This window comes from Leptonychotes weddellii, chromosome 11 (genome assembly GCF_054177405.1).
Source record: "Leptonychotes weddellii isolate Sample4059 chromosome 11, ASM5417740v2, whole genome shotgun sequence".
Lineage (NCBI taxonomy): Eukaryota > Metazoa > Chordata > Mammalia > Carnivora > Phocidae > Leptonychotes > Leptonychotes weddellii.
This window is the reverse complement of record NC_138379.1, coordinates 85948706-85967235: the sequence shown is the minus strand read 5'-3', so window position 1 is coordinate 85967235 and position 18530 is coordinate 85948706. Positions and strand designations below refer to the sequence as shown.

Below are 18530 nucleotides of genomic sequence, written 5' to 3'. Positions count from 1 at the left end.
AAGGAGAGGAGCAGAAAGAGCTCGGCTCTGCTGGGAGCCGAAAGGGTGACATTGAAAACCAACAGAGAGCAAGCTGAACAATTCCAACACAGTTGTGCTTCCATATCCCTCAGCAGGGAGAATTCTCTTTGGCCTGGAAAGGATAGAATAAAAACACAGTCAGCAGGAAAATGAAGCCCGAGGTGGGTGAAAAGACAGAAAAAGAAAAACTGGGCTTGAAATAAGCTCACAATTCTAGCCTCAGATGAATTCTGTCCCATGGGACTTACGGGACTTAATACAAGAAACTGCACATGTAATCACAAACCTGTGCTATCTGTGAGCATGAGCAGGTACCCCGACTTGGAAAAAGGGGACAAAAGATCTACTGGTCCTTCAGACCAATGCAGTCGAAGTTAATTTTACAAAAGGTCCTAGGACACATTACTAAACAGACGGTTGGTGAACAACAAGTCCCAATTTTTTAGTTTTAAGTAATAATACTGTAGATACAGATATGGCAAACTACCTAGACTTTGCATTTAGGAACAGAGCTTGGTATTGAAATGCAATGAAATTGATAACAGGGTTAATCTGACATACTTAATGTTATGCAAAATTTTTATCATCCTGCATGTTAATCAAGCATAAATGGAGCCCTTCATGCAAATGAAAACAATTACTGTTCTTTTAAAGCAGCATTTCTAAAGTCAGAGAAATGGGAATGGGAGACAGAAGCCAGGTAGCGGCTGCTCCACACCCCATACCACTCCCCACCCCCAGACAGACCGTAGGAAAGGGGGCTGCCCAGCCTTAAACCAAGCCAGTCCCAGATGCCAGCCAACAGCCAGCCCTCAGACCCACCAGCTGGAGCTGGGTCACCATGTCTACTGGATTCTCTGTGAAGGAAACCCAGGAAAACCTGATTTTAAGACGGCAGAGTTCATCCTCTGATGAAACAATCAGCAAGAGGAAAATCTTTACTGGGCACCTTTAGAACACCCAGAAACTATGGGATTGGGGTAGCTAGAGCAAGTGTTTGGGGCAGAGAGGACTCGAAGGGGAAGTGGTGGGATGAGTCAGCTGTCAAGTGTGGTTTGGTGTTTGTGAGCTCACACCCGGTGTTCAGGGAACGGGAATTAGAGTGGAACAGGATGAGCCTGCGTGGAGAAGTAAGGTTGGGGAAACAGGGAGGGAGGCCAGCAGAGAGAGGAGGAATGATGAGAGCTGAAAGAAGGATGCAAACAGACAAAGCTTCAAAGGAAACAAAATTCAGACTTTACACAGGAATGAACCCTGGGTTTGAAATGATATGCTGTCTGGCATTTGCTTCAACATCCAGTGTTAATCTGGGAGCAAGGAGGACGGAGAGGGGGTACAGATGATCACAGTTGTTATATTGCCTGTATGATCATAAATGTTGAAGATGGGGGGAACACAAGCAGGGGGAGTGGGAGAGGGAGACGGATGCGGGGCTCGGTCCCTGGACCCTGGGATCATGACCTGAGCCAAAGGCAGACGCTTAACAACTGAGCCACCCAGGTGCCCCTATTTTCTATACTTTTATACATGCTTCCCCCCCCAACCCTTTCTTTTGAAGCTACTAAAGCTTTCCTATGTACTCAGAGTTAAAAAGGAACAAATAAAACAAAATCCTTATGATGGCGTACACAATCGTACCTTCTCCTGTTACTTCTTTAACCTCCCTTCCTCCTACTTTCTCCCTCACTCTCTGCTATTCCTTGAGTTCACGAGGCACACTCCCCCCATCCTAGGGTTTTGCAAGGGCTGCTCTCTCTGCTCAGAATGACCCGCACCCAGGTAGCCACATAGCTTGCTCTCCTTCTCAAGGAGATGTACTCTGACTATCCTATTTAGAATGACAGCTCCCTCCCCTTTTCTCCTTTCTCTAGAACTCTGGTGGAGTTCACATTTATCACTCTACATTTATTTTTCCCATAGTGAAGTTTACAATCTTCAAACATACTATCTAATCTACTTACTTTATGTTTATTACCTGTCTTTGTCACTGGAATTTAAATCACCAGAGGGACAGGAATTTTTGTTCTGAGTTGGTGTGGGGGGGCGGGGGTTGTTCAATGACTAGGGCAAGGCTCGGCAGCCAATAAACGTAAGTGGGATGAATGCAGGAAGTTTTAGAACTGCATGGAAGGCTGAGACAAGGCAGGGGTAGGTGTCTGTGGTCTTGGTACCAGTTTTCTCCCACCCCAGTCTTTCACACTAAACAAGAAATCTAGGGCACCTGATTTCTGAGGAGGAGTGCAGAACTTATACATAGCTCGTCAGAATTACTGCCCTCCTCCCAAACTCTAGGCAGAGATTTCATAACTTGGTTTTGAGACATCTAAGGCTGTCCCCAGTTATGTCATGTGACATCCCAAAATTCTTAAACCAAACTCCTCGTGACAAAGGGAGGAATTCTGTCTAAGCCATATGATAATAGAAAACTCAGAATGAGGGGCTTTGTCGCTTTTAGGAAATGTTAGGCTTTAGGACAAGGCATATTTTTAGGAGGAAGTCATCACAAAACCAATGATCAAGTCTATGATTAGGAAGAATGTGGGCATCAAAACCCAATTTTAAAAGACTACTTTGTGCCACCACTTTTTGTTATGTGAGGCAATTTCCAATAGCTTTAGCCCTTCCTGCATTTATAGTTACATCCCCTTCCCCACGAAGTTACTCCTATACACAGCTTCATTTATCCACGCTACAAACTAGCTGTGGAACTTGGGCAAACTTCTTTGGGCCAGTTTTCTTATAACAAAACTATCGTGTGTGTGTGTGTGTTGGGCCAGTTTTCTTGTAACAAAACTATCGTGTGTGATGTGTGTGTGTGTGTGTGTGTGTGTGTGTGTGAGATACACATACCACTCAGAACTTTCAGAAGATAGACAAAATCTTGAGAAATCAAACAACAGAATGAAACCCCCCAAAAGGCCAGGAATCATTGCCTAAGTGATAGCATAAGTATTTGCAAGTGTGGGAAGCAGACTATCCACACCCTCTGTAACAATGTTATTGATCAAAGAAAATACCGTTTGATCTATTCACAAGTGATTGTTCGGCAACATTTTGCAGGTTAAGTAAGATTGTTGTTCAGAGTCTGAATGATCTTCCTGGGCTGACCCAGGCCAGCATATACACCCAGGGCAAAATTTCCACAGACCAGACCTACATGCCTTCTGATGCTCCCAGGCCTGCGGTAAGAGTGCCATCTGGAGGATCTCCATTTTAGAGAGAAATCCTCGTGCAAAACTGACCGTGGAAAATCAGGAGGAAAATCCAACAATCTAGGATCCACATAGGGACAGATGTCACTATCAAGTAGATTCAAGTTGTTTGCAGTCTCGCATTTTTAACAAAAACTCTTTCTCCTAAAAGCGTGGGGAACCTTCTTGAATTTCATTCCTAGCGTCATCCGTATAGTTCTGGTTATTTGGAAAGAGGTTCTTTTTCTAGTTGGCCCACAGAGCCACTAAATGAGTCCTCTGAAAGTTCCCTTCCCCCCATAATCTGCATGCTCTCTAAAAGCAGGTCCCATTCCCATTCCAACTCGGGTTCCCAATCAGAACAGGTACCTTCAAGGTCCCTGTAAGAGCTTCCAGACAAACCCAACTCCCACGTGCTCAATCAGATGGCTCATCTCTGACCAAAACGAGCATCCACCTGATCATCAGCTATCCACTGCCCTGGCCAGAGAAGAAGACGCAGTGTGCCTGCTCCGAGCGCCATGGTGTTCAAACTGTTCGTTAGGGGAAACAGTCCTGAGAGACGGAGTCGACACAGCCTCAGAAGAACTGTAATGCAATTTTCTGTGCTACTGAGGGGAGGGAAAGAATGCGAAGTGTGCTTTTCAGTTACAAGGGATCCCACCCCCAAATTGCTGTACCTGTCAAGCAACAGGAATAGCTTCTATGAACAAAAGAAATCTGCTATTCGGTGTAATAGTCCTGTGATGCATTTATTTCAGTTCTGTCCTTAGTTCCCCATTCCCTCAATTGCTGAGAGAAGAATGCTACCTGAAATTGTGCGAATTTTCAAAAACAGATTATTTTCTTCACCCGCGAAAATGGCTCCTTCCTCTCTCAAGGGAGACAACTCCTTTGTTCTCAAAAAACTAAAGTTGGTTCAGGCAGTTCTTTTTTCTGTGAGTTCTCATTGTAGGACATGCTCAGTATAGACAAAGGGCTTTTCATTAACCACAGCTGAGTTCTGTTATTAAAAACAAAAACGGCCTTCTTTGTTATTCTACGACCCCTATCGTAGGTAAAAGAAACACTAAACAACCGGAATAAGTAGGTAGGGGCTGGACCAGAATTGAGGGGGAAGGCAGAACACTTGGAAGACAGGAGGAAAAATCATTGTTCTTGGGTGCCAGAAATCAAGGGGGTAAGCCTAAGGAAGCATGCCCACTGTACTGAAAACTTCTTCCAGGCCGGGTCTGCCTGGAGCATCTAAAAATCACACCCTTTACTCCCTTTTCGTGAGAGGAAACCTTATTTCAGTATGAAGAGTCCTACAGAGGTCCAGGATAACCTACACATAATGCATACCTCCAATGGCTGAAAAGAGTTAAAACCAGATTAAGTTGAGCTGAAGAATTACCTATGTCCAGCAAATAAAGGACTAGGCTACAGAGCCCAGAGTTAGCATCTCGGGGCATATATATGTGCTGAAGGAACGTGATCAATTTAAAACCTTTGCCATTTGATAAGGTACAGAAACAGTGGAGTTTAAGAGGGTGAAAAAAAAAAATTCCAACCAAGAAAACAGAATTTAGTTGAAATAGCAAAATGTGACAAAAATGTAAACTGAAAGGAAGTTGTAGGAGTCCCAGAAATTACCAGAGGGTTATGAAGAAAGACGGTGACAAGTGAGTCCTCTGTGAGGGTCATAAATGTCAGTGAAGAGAATGGCACAGAAGACCAGAAAACTCATTGGTCTCTTTTGTCAAAGCTCCCATGTTATTAAAGACAATCACCCTGAACTCTGAAAAGCATTATTTATTGGAAAGAAATATTAAAAGGAAGTCTTCTTAATTCTGGCAAGGACAAATACTGCTCCCCTACCCCCCAAAATATATCTCCCATTTGCTCACAAATTCTTCACCCTGACTCTTGGAATCCCCTGGATTCCTTGATCCAAGGCCATGGCCTACATCTACAATGGATACAGTTCCCAGAAGGCCCAGAAGCGACATGAAATAATGCTACCCTACAGTTTCTTATCAAGGGAGGATGGCTAGAAAGTCAACAAATTGAGGTGCTTCACTTGACAGCTTATCTTAACATCCAGTTCCTCAACAAAGCCTCATACAAGCCAGAAGATAAGGTGTTCTTAGGTGAAGTCAGACTTCCGTGATATCCCAGAGTTCACCGAAACCAACGGATGATTCCAATTAGTCTTTAAAAAGCAGTAATTATGCCAAGAGAGAAATCCACACAGTCAAGACATGGCTTTCTTAGGAAGACACAGCTATTTAATCTTAGCAAGGGCAGCTGCTCTTCTTTCTGTGTTCTGGAACAAGGCACGAATTAAAGCTTTTACTTCACTGGAAGAGAATGCAGCTGCCAAGGGCCCTTTTCCATCTGCCCACCTGCAAAATAAAAGATAAAATTCAATTTCCTCTTATGTCTCTGTATAAGCAAGATTTTAAAACTGCTTCTTTGTTCCCAAATGCTTGTTTGTCTTAAATGGAAGTAAAACAAATCCTGGCATCCTTCCCCTCTCGATGGCTCTACCACCCAATCTCTTTAATTTCTGCTTCTCCAAGACATTTTGGTAACAGCACAGTCAGATGAAGAGACCAGGTTAGGAGATAAAACTGTTCCCCCTCATTCTATACTAAGTCCTGTTTGAACGTGAGAATTATGGCCACATCCTCATGTGGTTATATGGAGTCTTGGGATCAGTAACTATTTTTATTTTTTTATTTTATTTATTTTTTTTTTAGATTTTACTTATTTATTCATGAGAGACAGGGAGAGAGAGAGAGAGAGAGAGAGGCAGAAGCAGGCTCCCTGCTGAGCAGGGAGCCCGATGCGGGACTCGATCCCAGGACCCTGGGATCATGACCTGAGCCGAAAGCAGACACTTAACCATCTGAGCCACCCAGGCGCCCAGTAACTATTTTTAAAAATGAGCCACAGGCAACAAACTTTAACCAACAAAGGACTGGTATAAAAAATACACAGCAAACTCCCATTAATCAATAATGAAATCACAAACAACCCTGTAGAATAAAGGGCAAAAACCATGAACAGGAATTTTACAATAGAAGGAAAATAAGTGATCAATAAAAAGATTCTCAACATCATTAGAATTTAGGGAAATAGAAATTACAGTGACAATGAACTACCATTTCACAGGAACTAGCAAAAATTTCAGAGTCTCAGACTACCAAATACCGGTGAAACTGTAAAGCAACAGGATAAACCAATGAAATATCTGTACAAGAGAATATGATACAGCAGTGAAAACAAACTATAGCTCTGCATACCATCATGAGTGAATTTCAAAAACAGAATATTAAACACAAGAAGCAAGTTATAGAAGACTCCATCTATAGAAAGTTCAAACATAAGCAAGTCTAAACTATATTGTTCAGGGATACATGCAAATGTGGCAAAACTATAAAGGAAAGGAAAGGAAATAATTAACACAAAATTCAAGATAGTGGCTGCCTGTGATGAGAAATGTCTGGAGAGGGGCACATAGGAGTCTTCACGGTACTGGTAATATTTTTCTTAAATCAGGTAATGGGTACACAAATATTTTACTTGTTTTCTTTAAATTGTAAATATGTAGGGACGCCTGGGTGGCTCAGTCGGTTAAGCGTCTGCCTTCAGCTCAGGTCATGATCCCAGGGTCCTGGGATCGAGTCCCGCATCGGGCTCCCTGCTCCGCGGGGAGCCTGCTTCTCCCTCTGCCTCTGTCTCTCATGAATAAATAAATAAAATCTTATAAATAAAAATAAATTGTAAATATGTAAATATGTTGTGTGTGTGTGTATATATATGTATACACATACACATATATATACTGTATTCCTTCATATGTATATTTTATAATGTTAAAACATTTAAACTACATGACTAGAGGTAGTTTCTTCAGTAAGAAGTTTCCCAATTAGTTACTATCTTTAGGTTTACTGGAATCTCTAGGAGAAAAATTCTTCCTAAGCAAAAAACAAGAAGCTAAGATACACCAGTACTGTGATTATTCTCACAACAAAGAATTAATGATTATTAGGCTGCAGCAGGGTCCTTTAACAGCAGAAAGAAAATTTCTTTGCTGCTCTCTGGAGTCTTACCTAAAGACATCTTATTACTTACTAAGGACTTATAAATAACAAATAAATAAATCAAATTTTGTTCTAATATAGTTGGAAGTATTTTGATGTGATTTTTCTCAAGCAGAAATCTCATTTTCATTGTTTTAGGATAGACAATACATGCTGAGAACAGCTCAGACACATCTGGGATGACTGGTCTAATACACTGGAGCACCTGTAATAAACTAATAAACCAAGCTAAAACAGGCAGACAAGTAGCTGTAAGGATGGAGATGGACCTTAAGGCCTACTCAGGGAGTTCCCTATGCAAAGTATGCATACTCATCAATAATTTACCAAGACAATAATCAAAGCATCCATGAATGTGTAACTAACCCATATCTATTCTCTTTTGTGTAACATCAATGACCTCTGCACACCAAGTGTGATACAATAAAGCATATATTTACTGCGCACAGCAAAGTCAACTGATGGTCTCTGGTGTCGGGAAAAAACATCATCCACTTTACTTAAGAAAAGATGAATCCTCTCTGTGTGTATGATGCTTAATCTCTAAAGCCACTGTACTCCCTGCAGAAGAATTGCTGGTCGATCAAACAGTGGTTTGATGCTGAATATTCCATACAAATAAAAGTCACTTCTCTGTTAACAAATCAAAGTCAACCTTAAAATGTATCCACTGTTGGTTAAAATGGGCAACAACTTCCATCCAGATGTCAGAAGGTTGTCCTTCCTACAACTGTAAGATCACTGGTACAGCCTGCCAGAACGACATGTTCAAGACCAAAATAATATGAAACAAGAAGTCTTTATGTTATCAAATAGGAGAAAGTGGTAATGAGATCTACACTATTACAGACCATGCAAAGACCCCAACTACTGCAACTCAATATGAAACTCTTTCCTGAGCAAAATTAAGAAAATGAGAAAAGCATTACTATCAATGGCACGAATACTTTCCATCTTTGGAGATACAGAGAGAGAGAGAGAGAGAGGAAGAGATAACCCTCTATAAAAGGGTTATACCCACCGATCTCCAATTTCTTGCAGGCTGGCTTGTAACATCATCATCAATTCCTTGAATGGCATCCACTTTTGCACATAGACTGGAACCTCTTCTTGGTATTTCTTGTTCTTGCTTTCTTCAGACAAAGGTGCAAATACTTGGGGTCCTTCGTCCATCACTGTTTTGCATAAGGAATACAATCTATCACCATCTTCAGTAGAGATGTCCTGGTTTTGCAGAGAGGGAACACAAAAGAACAGAATTGGGCCAGCTTAGCAGTCAGGAAAGGGGAGATCTTTGGTGCACGCTGTCCAAGGGGTCAGCTACAGCAACATGTTTTCCAACCAACTTAGCACACCTTAACAGACATGAGATATCATCAGCTCTCTGACAACACTCCTCAAGCTAGAATGACACAAAATATGTTTCAACAGATTGTCAATAATTTAGTTTGCCTGCATGAAAGAGCCCATTTCTCCAGCAGAATGTTGCACCCCTTGCTGCAAAGCAGGGGATATTTTTATAAACAAGGATTTAGCCAATCTATGCTTTAGAGACATCAGCTGGCAGAGTCCAGGCAACCTGCATCTAGGCTCACATATACAATCCCAACTGCAACAGGGTGCATTTCACTTCACCAAATTATTTAGGTCACTTGCAAATTAAATAAATATATGACTTCATACTTTACAACACATCTAAGGACTACCCAGTTTCCAGCCTTCTCATTCATAATTCCCACGGATGCTAAAGGGAGAAGCAGTATAATCCTACTTTCTTATATAAGTATAAAAGACAGAAATTAGCAAGTCTCCAGCAAAACAGAATTAAGACGGAACTGAAAAAAAATAACAGTATAATGAGTTAGACGTAAAACACGAGCAATTTCTTCTACCATCTGTGTTGACTAGAAATGAGATTTCAACATCATTTTCTTAGTAAAGTGACAATTTGAGACAAGAACCGCCATCTCAAGTCTGGTGAGGCATCTAATGGCCCTTACCTCTAGAGCAGTGATTCTGCCAATGATCTCAGAAATTGCTGTATTGAGTAAAGTCCCCATGGCCTTGCAATATATGTTCACTGGCAGGACATCCTGCCAGACAATTCCAAGTCTCTTCAGCTGGTGTAGTACCTGTCAGGAGAATACAGCTGCTGACATGAAGTTGACTATTGCCAACTCCTATTCTGCACATTCACATTTATCATATGGTTATGGGGAAAGAGGCATTATAGGAAGGTGAGGTAAAGTTATCCAAAGTATGAGCTTCTTGAATATGTCACCCTAGTGATATCCCTACTAGATGAAAAGTAGACTTATCTGAGGATGGGAAAACCACTGCAAGAAGATAAACCACACACACTGAGAAATGTATAGAATTGTGGATTTAGTATATTGTACACCTGAAACCAATACAAAGCTGCAATGTTAGTTTTCACTTCAATAAAAAATAAATAAATAAAAACCATGTGCTCATTTAAAAAAAAAAAAAAGAAGATGACAAATCGTGTAGGAGAGAGAGGGGCACTGAGGTAAAAGCTAATATTTCAGATTTCCCAAACTGACAAACTTACTAATAACTAGTCATGTTATTGGGTGGATAGAAAGATAGCTTCCTGTTGACTTGGTGGGATAGGAAAGGGAAAGGTCATAAGCGTGACTGTAAAAGGTACCCATATTTTCTGACGGGGGTTGTAGAGAATCAACTGAACTACCTGCTACATATTCTTTGCTGCTTAAAACACAAGGGGGAATTATCTGGAGAAAGAGTACAAATTCCAGAGTTAACAGCAGCTGCCCACCTGCCGGACCGCTTTACTTGCTGCAGAGTAATTCTCTTCATCATCCATGTTGGAAAAGTTTCTAGCACTTGATAATCTTTCCAGAAGTTCTGCTTTCTGTGCCCTCATTTGGGCCAAAAAACACTCTGTCCCTAAGGTGGGGAAATAGAATAAAGAATTCTAAAAGTTGTTCAAGTGCACACTACAACTCCAGGGTGGAGGAAGAGAGACAAGCATGAATCATACATTATTCTGCTTATTTGAAAACAACTGCTTGCCAGATGACATCATAAAGTGCTCTAAGGTTACTAGAAATAATCACTTCTAAAATACATTAGCCAGTCCCTCCAAACCCACTCTCAGGAAAATAAGTCTTTCCCAATAGTCTGTCCAGGGTCAGATAAGAAACATTACTTATTCAGAAGCAGCAGCTACTTATTTTTCTGATATATCTACACCACCTAAGGGAAAAGTCAGGAAGTAAAAAGCTAAGTGAATCATACAGGTTCTCTGCTTTTCTTAGAATATCATTATAGTAAACATATTGATTTATCCCACATTTCATTTCTTTTGATTTTTAATAATCCCAAGTAAAGCTAGGTAGAAGAGCGGAGAGCTATCTTGAGGTTTTGCAAAAGAACAAGCAGTGACATTAGTAAGCTCTTACTGACAAAGCTAACAGAATTATCACAATACAAATCTCATTATGTGTCATTCTACTGACAGGACTCTGATTTGGTGAATTCACTGCACACCAGCAATGCAGCTTGAATCTCTAATGTACCATGAAATCATGTCTTGAAAAAGTAGTACTTCCACAAAGACTGCATTCACTTTATAAAATTAAATAACCGGGAACAGCTGCAAACTAAATGCTATCCCACTTTCCAATATAGCTCAGGACCACTACCTAATTTCTCACTGCCTCATTCATAAATTACAAAGACACGACGCTGAGAAGCTGCGTAATCAGTATGTCCTAAATTGAAGGTATCCGTTACCAAGTCTCCTGAAGCCAGGTACAAGATCCACAAAGGTCGTGGTGCCATCACAAAGAATGGGGGCAAGACGCAATCTGAACTGATGCCCGAGTGTCAGCAGGTGGTGAGCAATATACATACAGTTGTTGTGGTGAATGGCAGCCAACTGGGGCAGTTTCTGAAGGTTCTCCCTAGGCCAGGAGGAGGGGTGGAAAAAGAAAGAAACCAAAAGTTACTGAAGCTGAGGTGGATGAAAAGTTACTTCTTTTTTAATGTACTTCTAGGCTTTAAGAACTGTCTCTCCTGTACAAATACATAACAAGGTCCGGTCTCATCACTCCCACCCCAGTCAAGCAGAGTGAGACCATTCTGCCTGAGTGCAACCTGATCCTATAATCCTATCCCAGTGATTAACAGAAGAGAAAGAGCACGGGAACCCAGATGTTGACCTGTGTCGACTCTCTGTACATAAACCCAGCAGAGCTGTATACATTCCCTCCAAACTTAACACTGACCAGTCTGTGCAAGTAGGGACTTGCTTGCCCTTCTGCCAAATTCCTTTCTCACTTAGACAGTGAAGCACTAAACTCTTCTAATTCACTAGTTTTCAAATTGGCTACAGATCAGAGTCACCTGGGAAATTTTAAAACAGATGTTTAGACTTGAATAAATAACCAATATTCTTTCAACATGTTTTTTTCTTAAATGGTTTATTGCATTTCATTGTGAATTTCAGTAACCAAGATATTTTTGGTGGGAATATAAAATTACTGGTTTTAATCCAACTTACACTTTAGATATAGAGTACCATACAGAAATCAGAAACAGTGGCACTTACTTGTGATATGTTGGCACGACATCATGGAACAAATGGAAGATATTCCTCACTGAGTAGAAAAGTTGAATAGCACTGAAGAAAAAAAAGTTTCAACAGAAATGCATAAGGATATTAGCAATGAGATAAAAGGTCAAACTAAGTGCACATTAGTCATCACCAAAACTACAGTTCGAGAGAACACCTGGCTTTGGTCACCGCTGAAAACACCCTTAATCTAGATGGAAATATATTCTCAACTAGTATTTACTAACTAGATTGCAGTTCTAAAAACCTGGATCCATTAATAATTTTAAGAACAGCAGCATTAACCCAAAGCCTCTTTCCCATTATCAATTTGTGTTCTGCCAGTACCCAGAGTATCCCTTCAGTAACAAATGGAGCTAAGCCTCAAGCAAATGTCACCTACTCACTGACGCACTCTGCAAAGGGCAAGGTATCAATAAAGGCATTCACTTGGTTCTTTTAGAATCAGTCTGACTTTCAGCTTTCACCTTTTCTCCTCCTTACCCCAATGCAAGGAGATGAATCAACATTTCTAGGATAGAATCTAACCTCAAAATTTTCTGCCCTTTAAATCTGGCCTTAGAACACCTGAAGATTATTATTAAAATGCACTCAGAGCAAATATAAGGTCTGTACAGCTTACTTCCACATAAGACTATCTTAAACTAGGGGCGCCCGGGTGGCTCAGTCGTTAAGCGTCTGCCGTTGGCTCGGGTCATGATCCCAGGGTCCTGGGATCGAGCCCCACGTTGGGCTCCCGGCTCAGCAGGAAGCCTGCTTCTCCCTCTCCCACTCCCCCTGCTTGTGTTCCCTGTCTATGTCTGTCTCTCTGTCAGATAAATAAAATCTTTAAAAATAAAAAAAAAATTTTTAGAAAAGACTATCTTAAACTATGTACCTTGAATAAGTAACAGGAATTCCAAATATTTAGAAAAACAAGTCATGGTTACTATATCCCTAAACACTGTTACTACTTGATTACGATGATACCTGATGAAATTATTTCATTTTACTTTTGTTGCACGTGTTGCTATTCAAGGTTTGGTAAAGGGGAAGTGAGTCATAATGTAGTTGTGTTTTTGTCCTGTTTAAAACTATTTCTTTTGGAGGAAAGAATGCATATAGATATGCAGTACACAAAACTACTGTTTAGTGTTCTGTGTTATCAAAAAATTGCGGAAATACTGCCTTGCATCTCTAACTTTTGGGCTAGTATGTTTCAGGTGAAATAATGGTTACTCTAAATTTATTTTACCAAAGGAATATATACTTTTTTTTTTAAGGAATATATATATTTTTTACATGTTTTTTTCTTCCTACTTATATTTAAAACTGGATGGGGGGCTTGTGAACACAACAATTCATTGACGTCATGGAAATATCTTGGTAAACATGTTTTCTTTCTTTCTAGAGCAGAATAAAATAAAGGGGTTTGTTTGCATGTGGAAATAAAAATGAAAACTCTGGAAGCCCACCTGAGAGGCAATGTAGTTGAGTCAGGCCCTAACTGGGACTGTTCTCTCCTGTGCGGACAAGGAGTAAAGAACTGCTAGCCACAGATTCAAACTGAAGAGGCTTTTGTCACTCCGCTCTACAGCGTGGGCTCCCGCCTGCCATCTCCTCCTCAGTTTTGTCTAGGAGTAGGAGAGGGGCTCATGAAGCAAAGAGAGGTTCAGAACGAAATGTGGACTAGAGTTGGAGGTACCCTGAATACAGTATCGATTAAGAGAAATCATCTTGAAAGGATAAAATCAGATCTTCAGGACATTCCATGCTTTTCCTTCTACCTTTGGCCTTCCAACCATTATTGCATTAAAAACAAAAATGTAAATTAATTATAATTAATGTAAAATAATTATAATCAAAATGTAAAATGAATGCTAAGCTAAAAGGCCAGGGCAGGCTGGAGCAGATCGTATTATGACCACTATTACCATGGCCACCAGTAATAATAAAATAAACATTTGAGTACTGATAATTTTCCAGGTAGTATTCTAAGTTCTTTACATGTGCTTTTTCATGTAACATCATTCAACTCATATAAAAGTAGAAATTAAACAAAAATTAAAAGAGCTTTTTATGAAAGAGTGATTAACAACTTTAATGTCAAAGAAACTCCATTTGTTCACCCATACACATGCTTCCATTTCTAATGTATGCTGTGAGAAGTACATGTTATTGCAAATAAAAGTGAACTGTCAATATATACTTGTGTGCTGCACTGTTTTTCTAAGGAAAAAAAATATTAACTAGTGGGATAAGAAAACCCAAAGAATTCCAGCTAATTTTCACCATAAATGTCTAGTTTAGATGTACATGTAACCATGTCACTGCCATTTTCAGAACTCTTACCACTGATCACTGCTGGTTGTTGCCTCTAGTAAAGTCTGATAGGCAAGTTCCATTAACTGCTTCACAGATTCACTGATGCGGCACGTGGGCAAAGAGAAGGAATGTTGGTCCAATGTATTTTCAGGCTCTAAATTCACCACCTCGTTGTATTGAGTTGTGGACATTTTCTGTACTTCTAGCTTCTCATCCTTCTCAGGACAGGGTAAGTCTGGCACACTTATCTTAGAATCAGGAGTAATCTAAGATTCAAACATAAAACACAGAAAATGTATTGTCCTCAGAATAGTTCAAGCGCAAGCATACAGACAGGAGTAAGATGCTGGTGGACTTGCACGACGACCAAGTTGTGGCTCTACAGAGTAATCAAAAGATTTGAGTAAATACGGAAATTATTTTAATGACTGCTTGATTTTGAGTGACAGCATGTCCTAAGAAATAAAAAATTGCCTTTACTTGTGCCATTCTTCCATTTCTTCTGTGTACTCATCATATTGGTGGAAAGAGCAAAGCTGTGAAACTGGCCCAAGATTTCAGGTAAATGAAAGGACCTTCAAAAATCATCTTTCTGGGGTGCCTGGGTGGCTCAGTCATTAAGCGTCTGGCTTCGGCTTAGGTCATGATCCCAGGGTCCTGGGATCGAGCCCCACATCAGGCTCCCTGCTCCTCGGGAAGCCTACTTCTCCTTCTCCCACTCCCCGTGCTCGTGTTCCCTCTCTCGCGATGTCTCTGTCAAAGAAACAAAATCTTAAAAAAAAAAAAATCATCTTTCTCAGACTAGACTACTAAAATACTGCAGACCAGTATAATTTTGTGTTCTGTTGTCATTAAACAAATTATTCCCCACCAGCAACATGTATTGGCTTAGTCTAAGAAATAACCCATTCAGGCTAGCATACCTCCACTAAACAAAAAAAACTTCAAAACCAAAAAAGCTTCCCTAACATTTATACGGAATGAAAATTCCGGGGCATGTGGGTGGCTCAGTCGTTAAGCATCTGCCTTTGGCTCAGGTCATGATCCCAGGGTACTGGGATCGAGGCCCGCATTGGGCTCCCTGCTCAGCGGGGAGCCTGCTTCTCCCTCTCCCTCTGCCTGACGCTCCCCTGTTTGTGTACACCTGTGCGTGCTCTCTGTCAAATAAATAAATAAATAAATAAATAAATAAATAAAATCTTAAAAAAAAGAAAATTCCTAGACTTATCAAAACCTACTGAAAGAACACTAGGCTGCTAGTCTGGAAACATCAGTATTATTTTTTACCTTGACTTTTAACAAAGTCATTTAACCTCTCTGGACCTCAATTTTCTTGTTGTAAAATGAAGAAATTGCACTACAATAACGGTCTTCAAACTTTGTTTTCCGAAGATGCCAGAGGGGCCAAAAAATAAAAGAGATTAAGCAGGTGGGAGCAGCAGGTTCCACCGCAAGAGCAGCAGTCCTGCTCTGCACATGCTCGACTTCCCCACAGAGTTTCTAACAGAAAAAGCTCCAAGTCTAATAAAAATGTTTACGTCATCAAATTTGCCTTCCTGATCTACAAAATGGTATAAAAGTATCTATTTCAAAGGGCTATTAAGAAGTTTAAATGAGAATACAAATGTCTGGGAGCCAGCAGTCAAATTTATGGCAAAGATAGAGAGTAGAAGAAAAAATATAATTATAGAGATGATTAAAAGATGCTAATGTTTGTCTGAAAAAACAGTGGACTCAAAATACACATGACCCAATGAAGTGATTTCTTGAGGAAGGTGAGGGAATCCATAATGGAAGAATATAAGATCTAGTCTGGTATCTGTGAGATTAAAATGTCCAAACAAGGGGCACCTGGGTGGCTCAGTCGGTTAAGCATCTGCCTTCGGCTCAGGTCATGATCCCAGGGTCCTGGAATCGAGTCCCGCATTGGGCTCCCTGCTCAGCGGGGAGCCTGCTTCTCCCTCTCCCACTCCCCCTGCTTGTGTTCCCTCTCTCGCTCTCTGTCAAATAAATAAATAAAATCTTAAAAAAAAAAATGCTCACAACTCATTAAAAAAAAACAACCCAAAATACCTCAAAATGTATTAAAATCTGTGCACTTCAAAGGACTAATGAACTATTTTGCTGGGTGGACACAGTAACAGAGTACCCCCAAGGAAAAGGGAGGATCACAAGAGAAAGGATAGAGGGAAGAAGAGCCTAGTTCCTATCACTGTGACAGGAGAAAAATGGCTGAGGAATTTTCTATTAAGGGACTATGTTAGTCTATGTTTTACTTTAATCTAAGTAATACCTTACATTTACCAAATATTTTATGTACATAAAATCTGAGAAAAAAAAAAAACAGAAAAGAAAATACACAGACTTATCTAAGGTCAAAGAAGTAAATTACCCTTTGCGCAAATTACAGAGCCCCCTGACTTTGTAGATAATTGTTGATACCCTACAAAGACTCTATCTTTTTTGTTTTACTACTTTGACTGTAAAACTAGTGCCTCTATTAGCTTAAGAGATGAAGTCAACATTTTCACAACAGGGTATAATCTCTGGACATAATGAAGCCCAATTTTATCTGTCACAAAATTGTGTCCTAAAAACTCAAGTACTGAAGTTGAGAAAAATCTACATAGGTTGATATACGTTCTAATTTCAACAACAGAAATCTATTATATTTACATGGGTTTTTCAATGTACACAACGCTTTCATGTGCACTAACTATCTCATCGGGGCCTCATGGTATCCTAGGAAAGACACAGGTATCAGGACCACCTGAGAGATGAGAGAACTTACTGTTGGAAGATGAGAACTTCTCCCAGTGAGCTCAGCAACTGTCATGCTCTAGAGCTCCCACTCTACCAAATTTGTCTCAAAAATGCACACCACTTCCCAAAGACAAGGTAATACACATTAAGATAACCCCCAGTACCTTCACAGTGTTGTGAATTTCAGAGGTCATCAGGTTTCTAGCTGCCACAATCACATCCTGACATTTCTTGTTAGCAAAATGAGAATTGATGTTACGGGCATATTTCAGCAAATCGGTAGTATCTCCTTTTAAAAACCTCATCTCCTTGAGGGCATTTTCAAATTCTTCAGTGGACTGTATGATCTGAGGAAGAAAGACAAAGGGGAAAAAAAAGAATTATATACACATAGTCCATTCCAGTGTTAAAATTTCAAATCCAAAGTAACAAGGACAAGCTGGTCATTTAAGTTTTACAACAGACCAGCAGTTAGCAGGTATACACATATTAGACATTCCTCCAGCCCTAAGTTCACTAGGAATAGCACCTTCAATATAAACTTCGGATTCTACTGAGTAGAAGCGCGAAGATCTCTAAAGTAAATACACTTATTTCAGTGTTCAAGGAAATGCTAAAAAGAAGCAAAGGTATCTCACTAACTAAAATATACTTAAAAAGAAAAACATTCTTCCCAATCAAAAGGGAGAAAGCAAGGACAGAAATAAGTAATAGGGAATTTGCTTCCACTCCCTATTAATAATTTCCTTAAAGATGTCGCTGAAGAGCAAAAGGTCTCCCAGGAAAAACCAGACACCAATACTCACCTACAGTCTCTTATAACCTTCTGTGGTATCTCTGCACTCACCTCTTCATACTGCTGTAACTTGCTGCTATTAGTTGGGATAGAATAAACCAAACAGTTTTTAATGAGGCACTCAGACAAGTCCTCCCAGATCATGTCACCAAGCATCTCAGCCAATATAATCTTAGATGTTTTTTCATTTTCTAGGTCAGTATCAAGAGGTAAATCTGAATCAAAAGAAAAAGCTTTAAACAAGACACCATTCGCAGTTCAGATTATGCTCAAGTTCCCTAGTTTTCTAGAATTCTTTAATTTTAGGATGGGGAAGAAAACAGCACAGATAATTTTACAGCTATCTCAAGTGCCTGCGTGGGACAAAGCATGACATACAATTATTACTTTATTTTCATTGCTCAACTGAAGAGTCTGCACTGTATTACTCCCTGTACTCTACAATAATAAAGTATTAAGCCATCTACACTCTACAGTAATCATCTACTGCTAATCTACTGATCTGATTATATGACAAGCACTCAGAAGTTCTGCATACCAAGTTGAAACTCATTTAGAATAAAACCCCAGTTCTTTAATAATGAATAAACATCCTCTGTCATCTCTGCCTAGGATCTGCATGTTTATCCTAAGTAAAATATCAAAAACACCTTACATTACAGCGTAATACCTAACCTAGCAAACGGAATACTTCAGAAGCCTCTCTACAGTGTATCATATGATGGGTTTTTTCCCAACAC

General features: G+C 40.0%; 1 protein-coding gene across 2 annotated transcripts in view; it reads right to left on the bottom strand.

The window, feature by feature from the left end:
* Positions 1-4991: 4991 nt before the first annotated feature.
* Positions 4992-18530, bottom strand: part of ZW10 (zw10 kinetochore protein) — a 32821-nt gene continuing 19282 nt past the window's right edge. For both annotated transcript variants that reach the window (XM_031030235.2, XM_006735356.3), the window contains exons 8-16: positions 17842-18005; positions 17159-17341; positions 14259-14497; positions 11904-11975; positions 11087-11256; positions 10107-10237; positions 9307-9438; positions 8328-8530; positions 4992-5599 (exon numbers count right to left, since the gene is read on the bottom strand). In XM_031030235.2, the coding sequence (XP_030886095.1) occupies positions 5479-5599; positions 8328-8530; positions 9307-9438; positions 10107-10237; positions 11087-11256; positions 11904-11975; positions 14259-14497; positions 17159-17341; positions 17842-18005 (1415 nt within the window). In that variant the 3' untranslated portion in view covers positions 4992-5478. The remainder of the gene's footprint in view (positions 5600-8327; positions 8531-9306; positions 9439-10106; positions 10238-11086; positions 11257-11903; positions 11976-14258; positions 14498-17158; positions 17342-17841; positions 18006-18530) is intronic.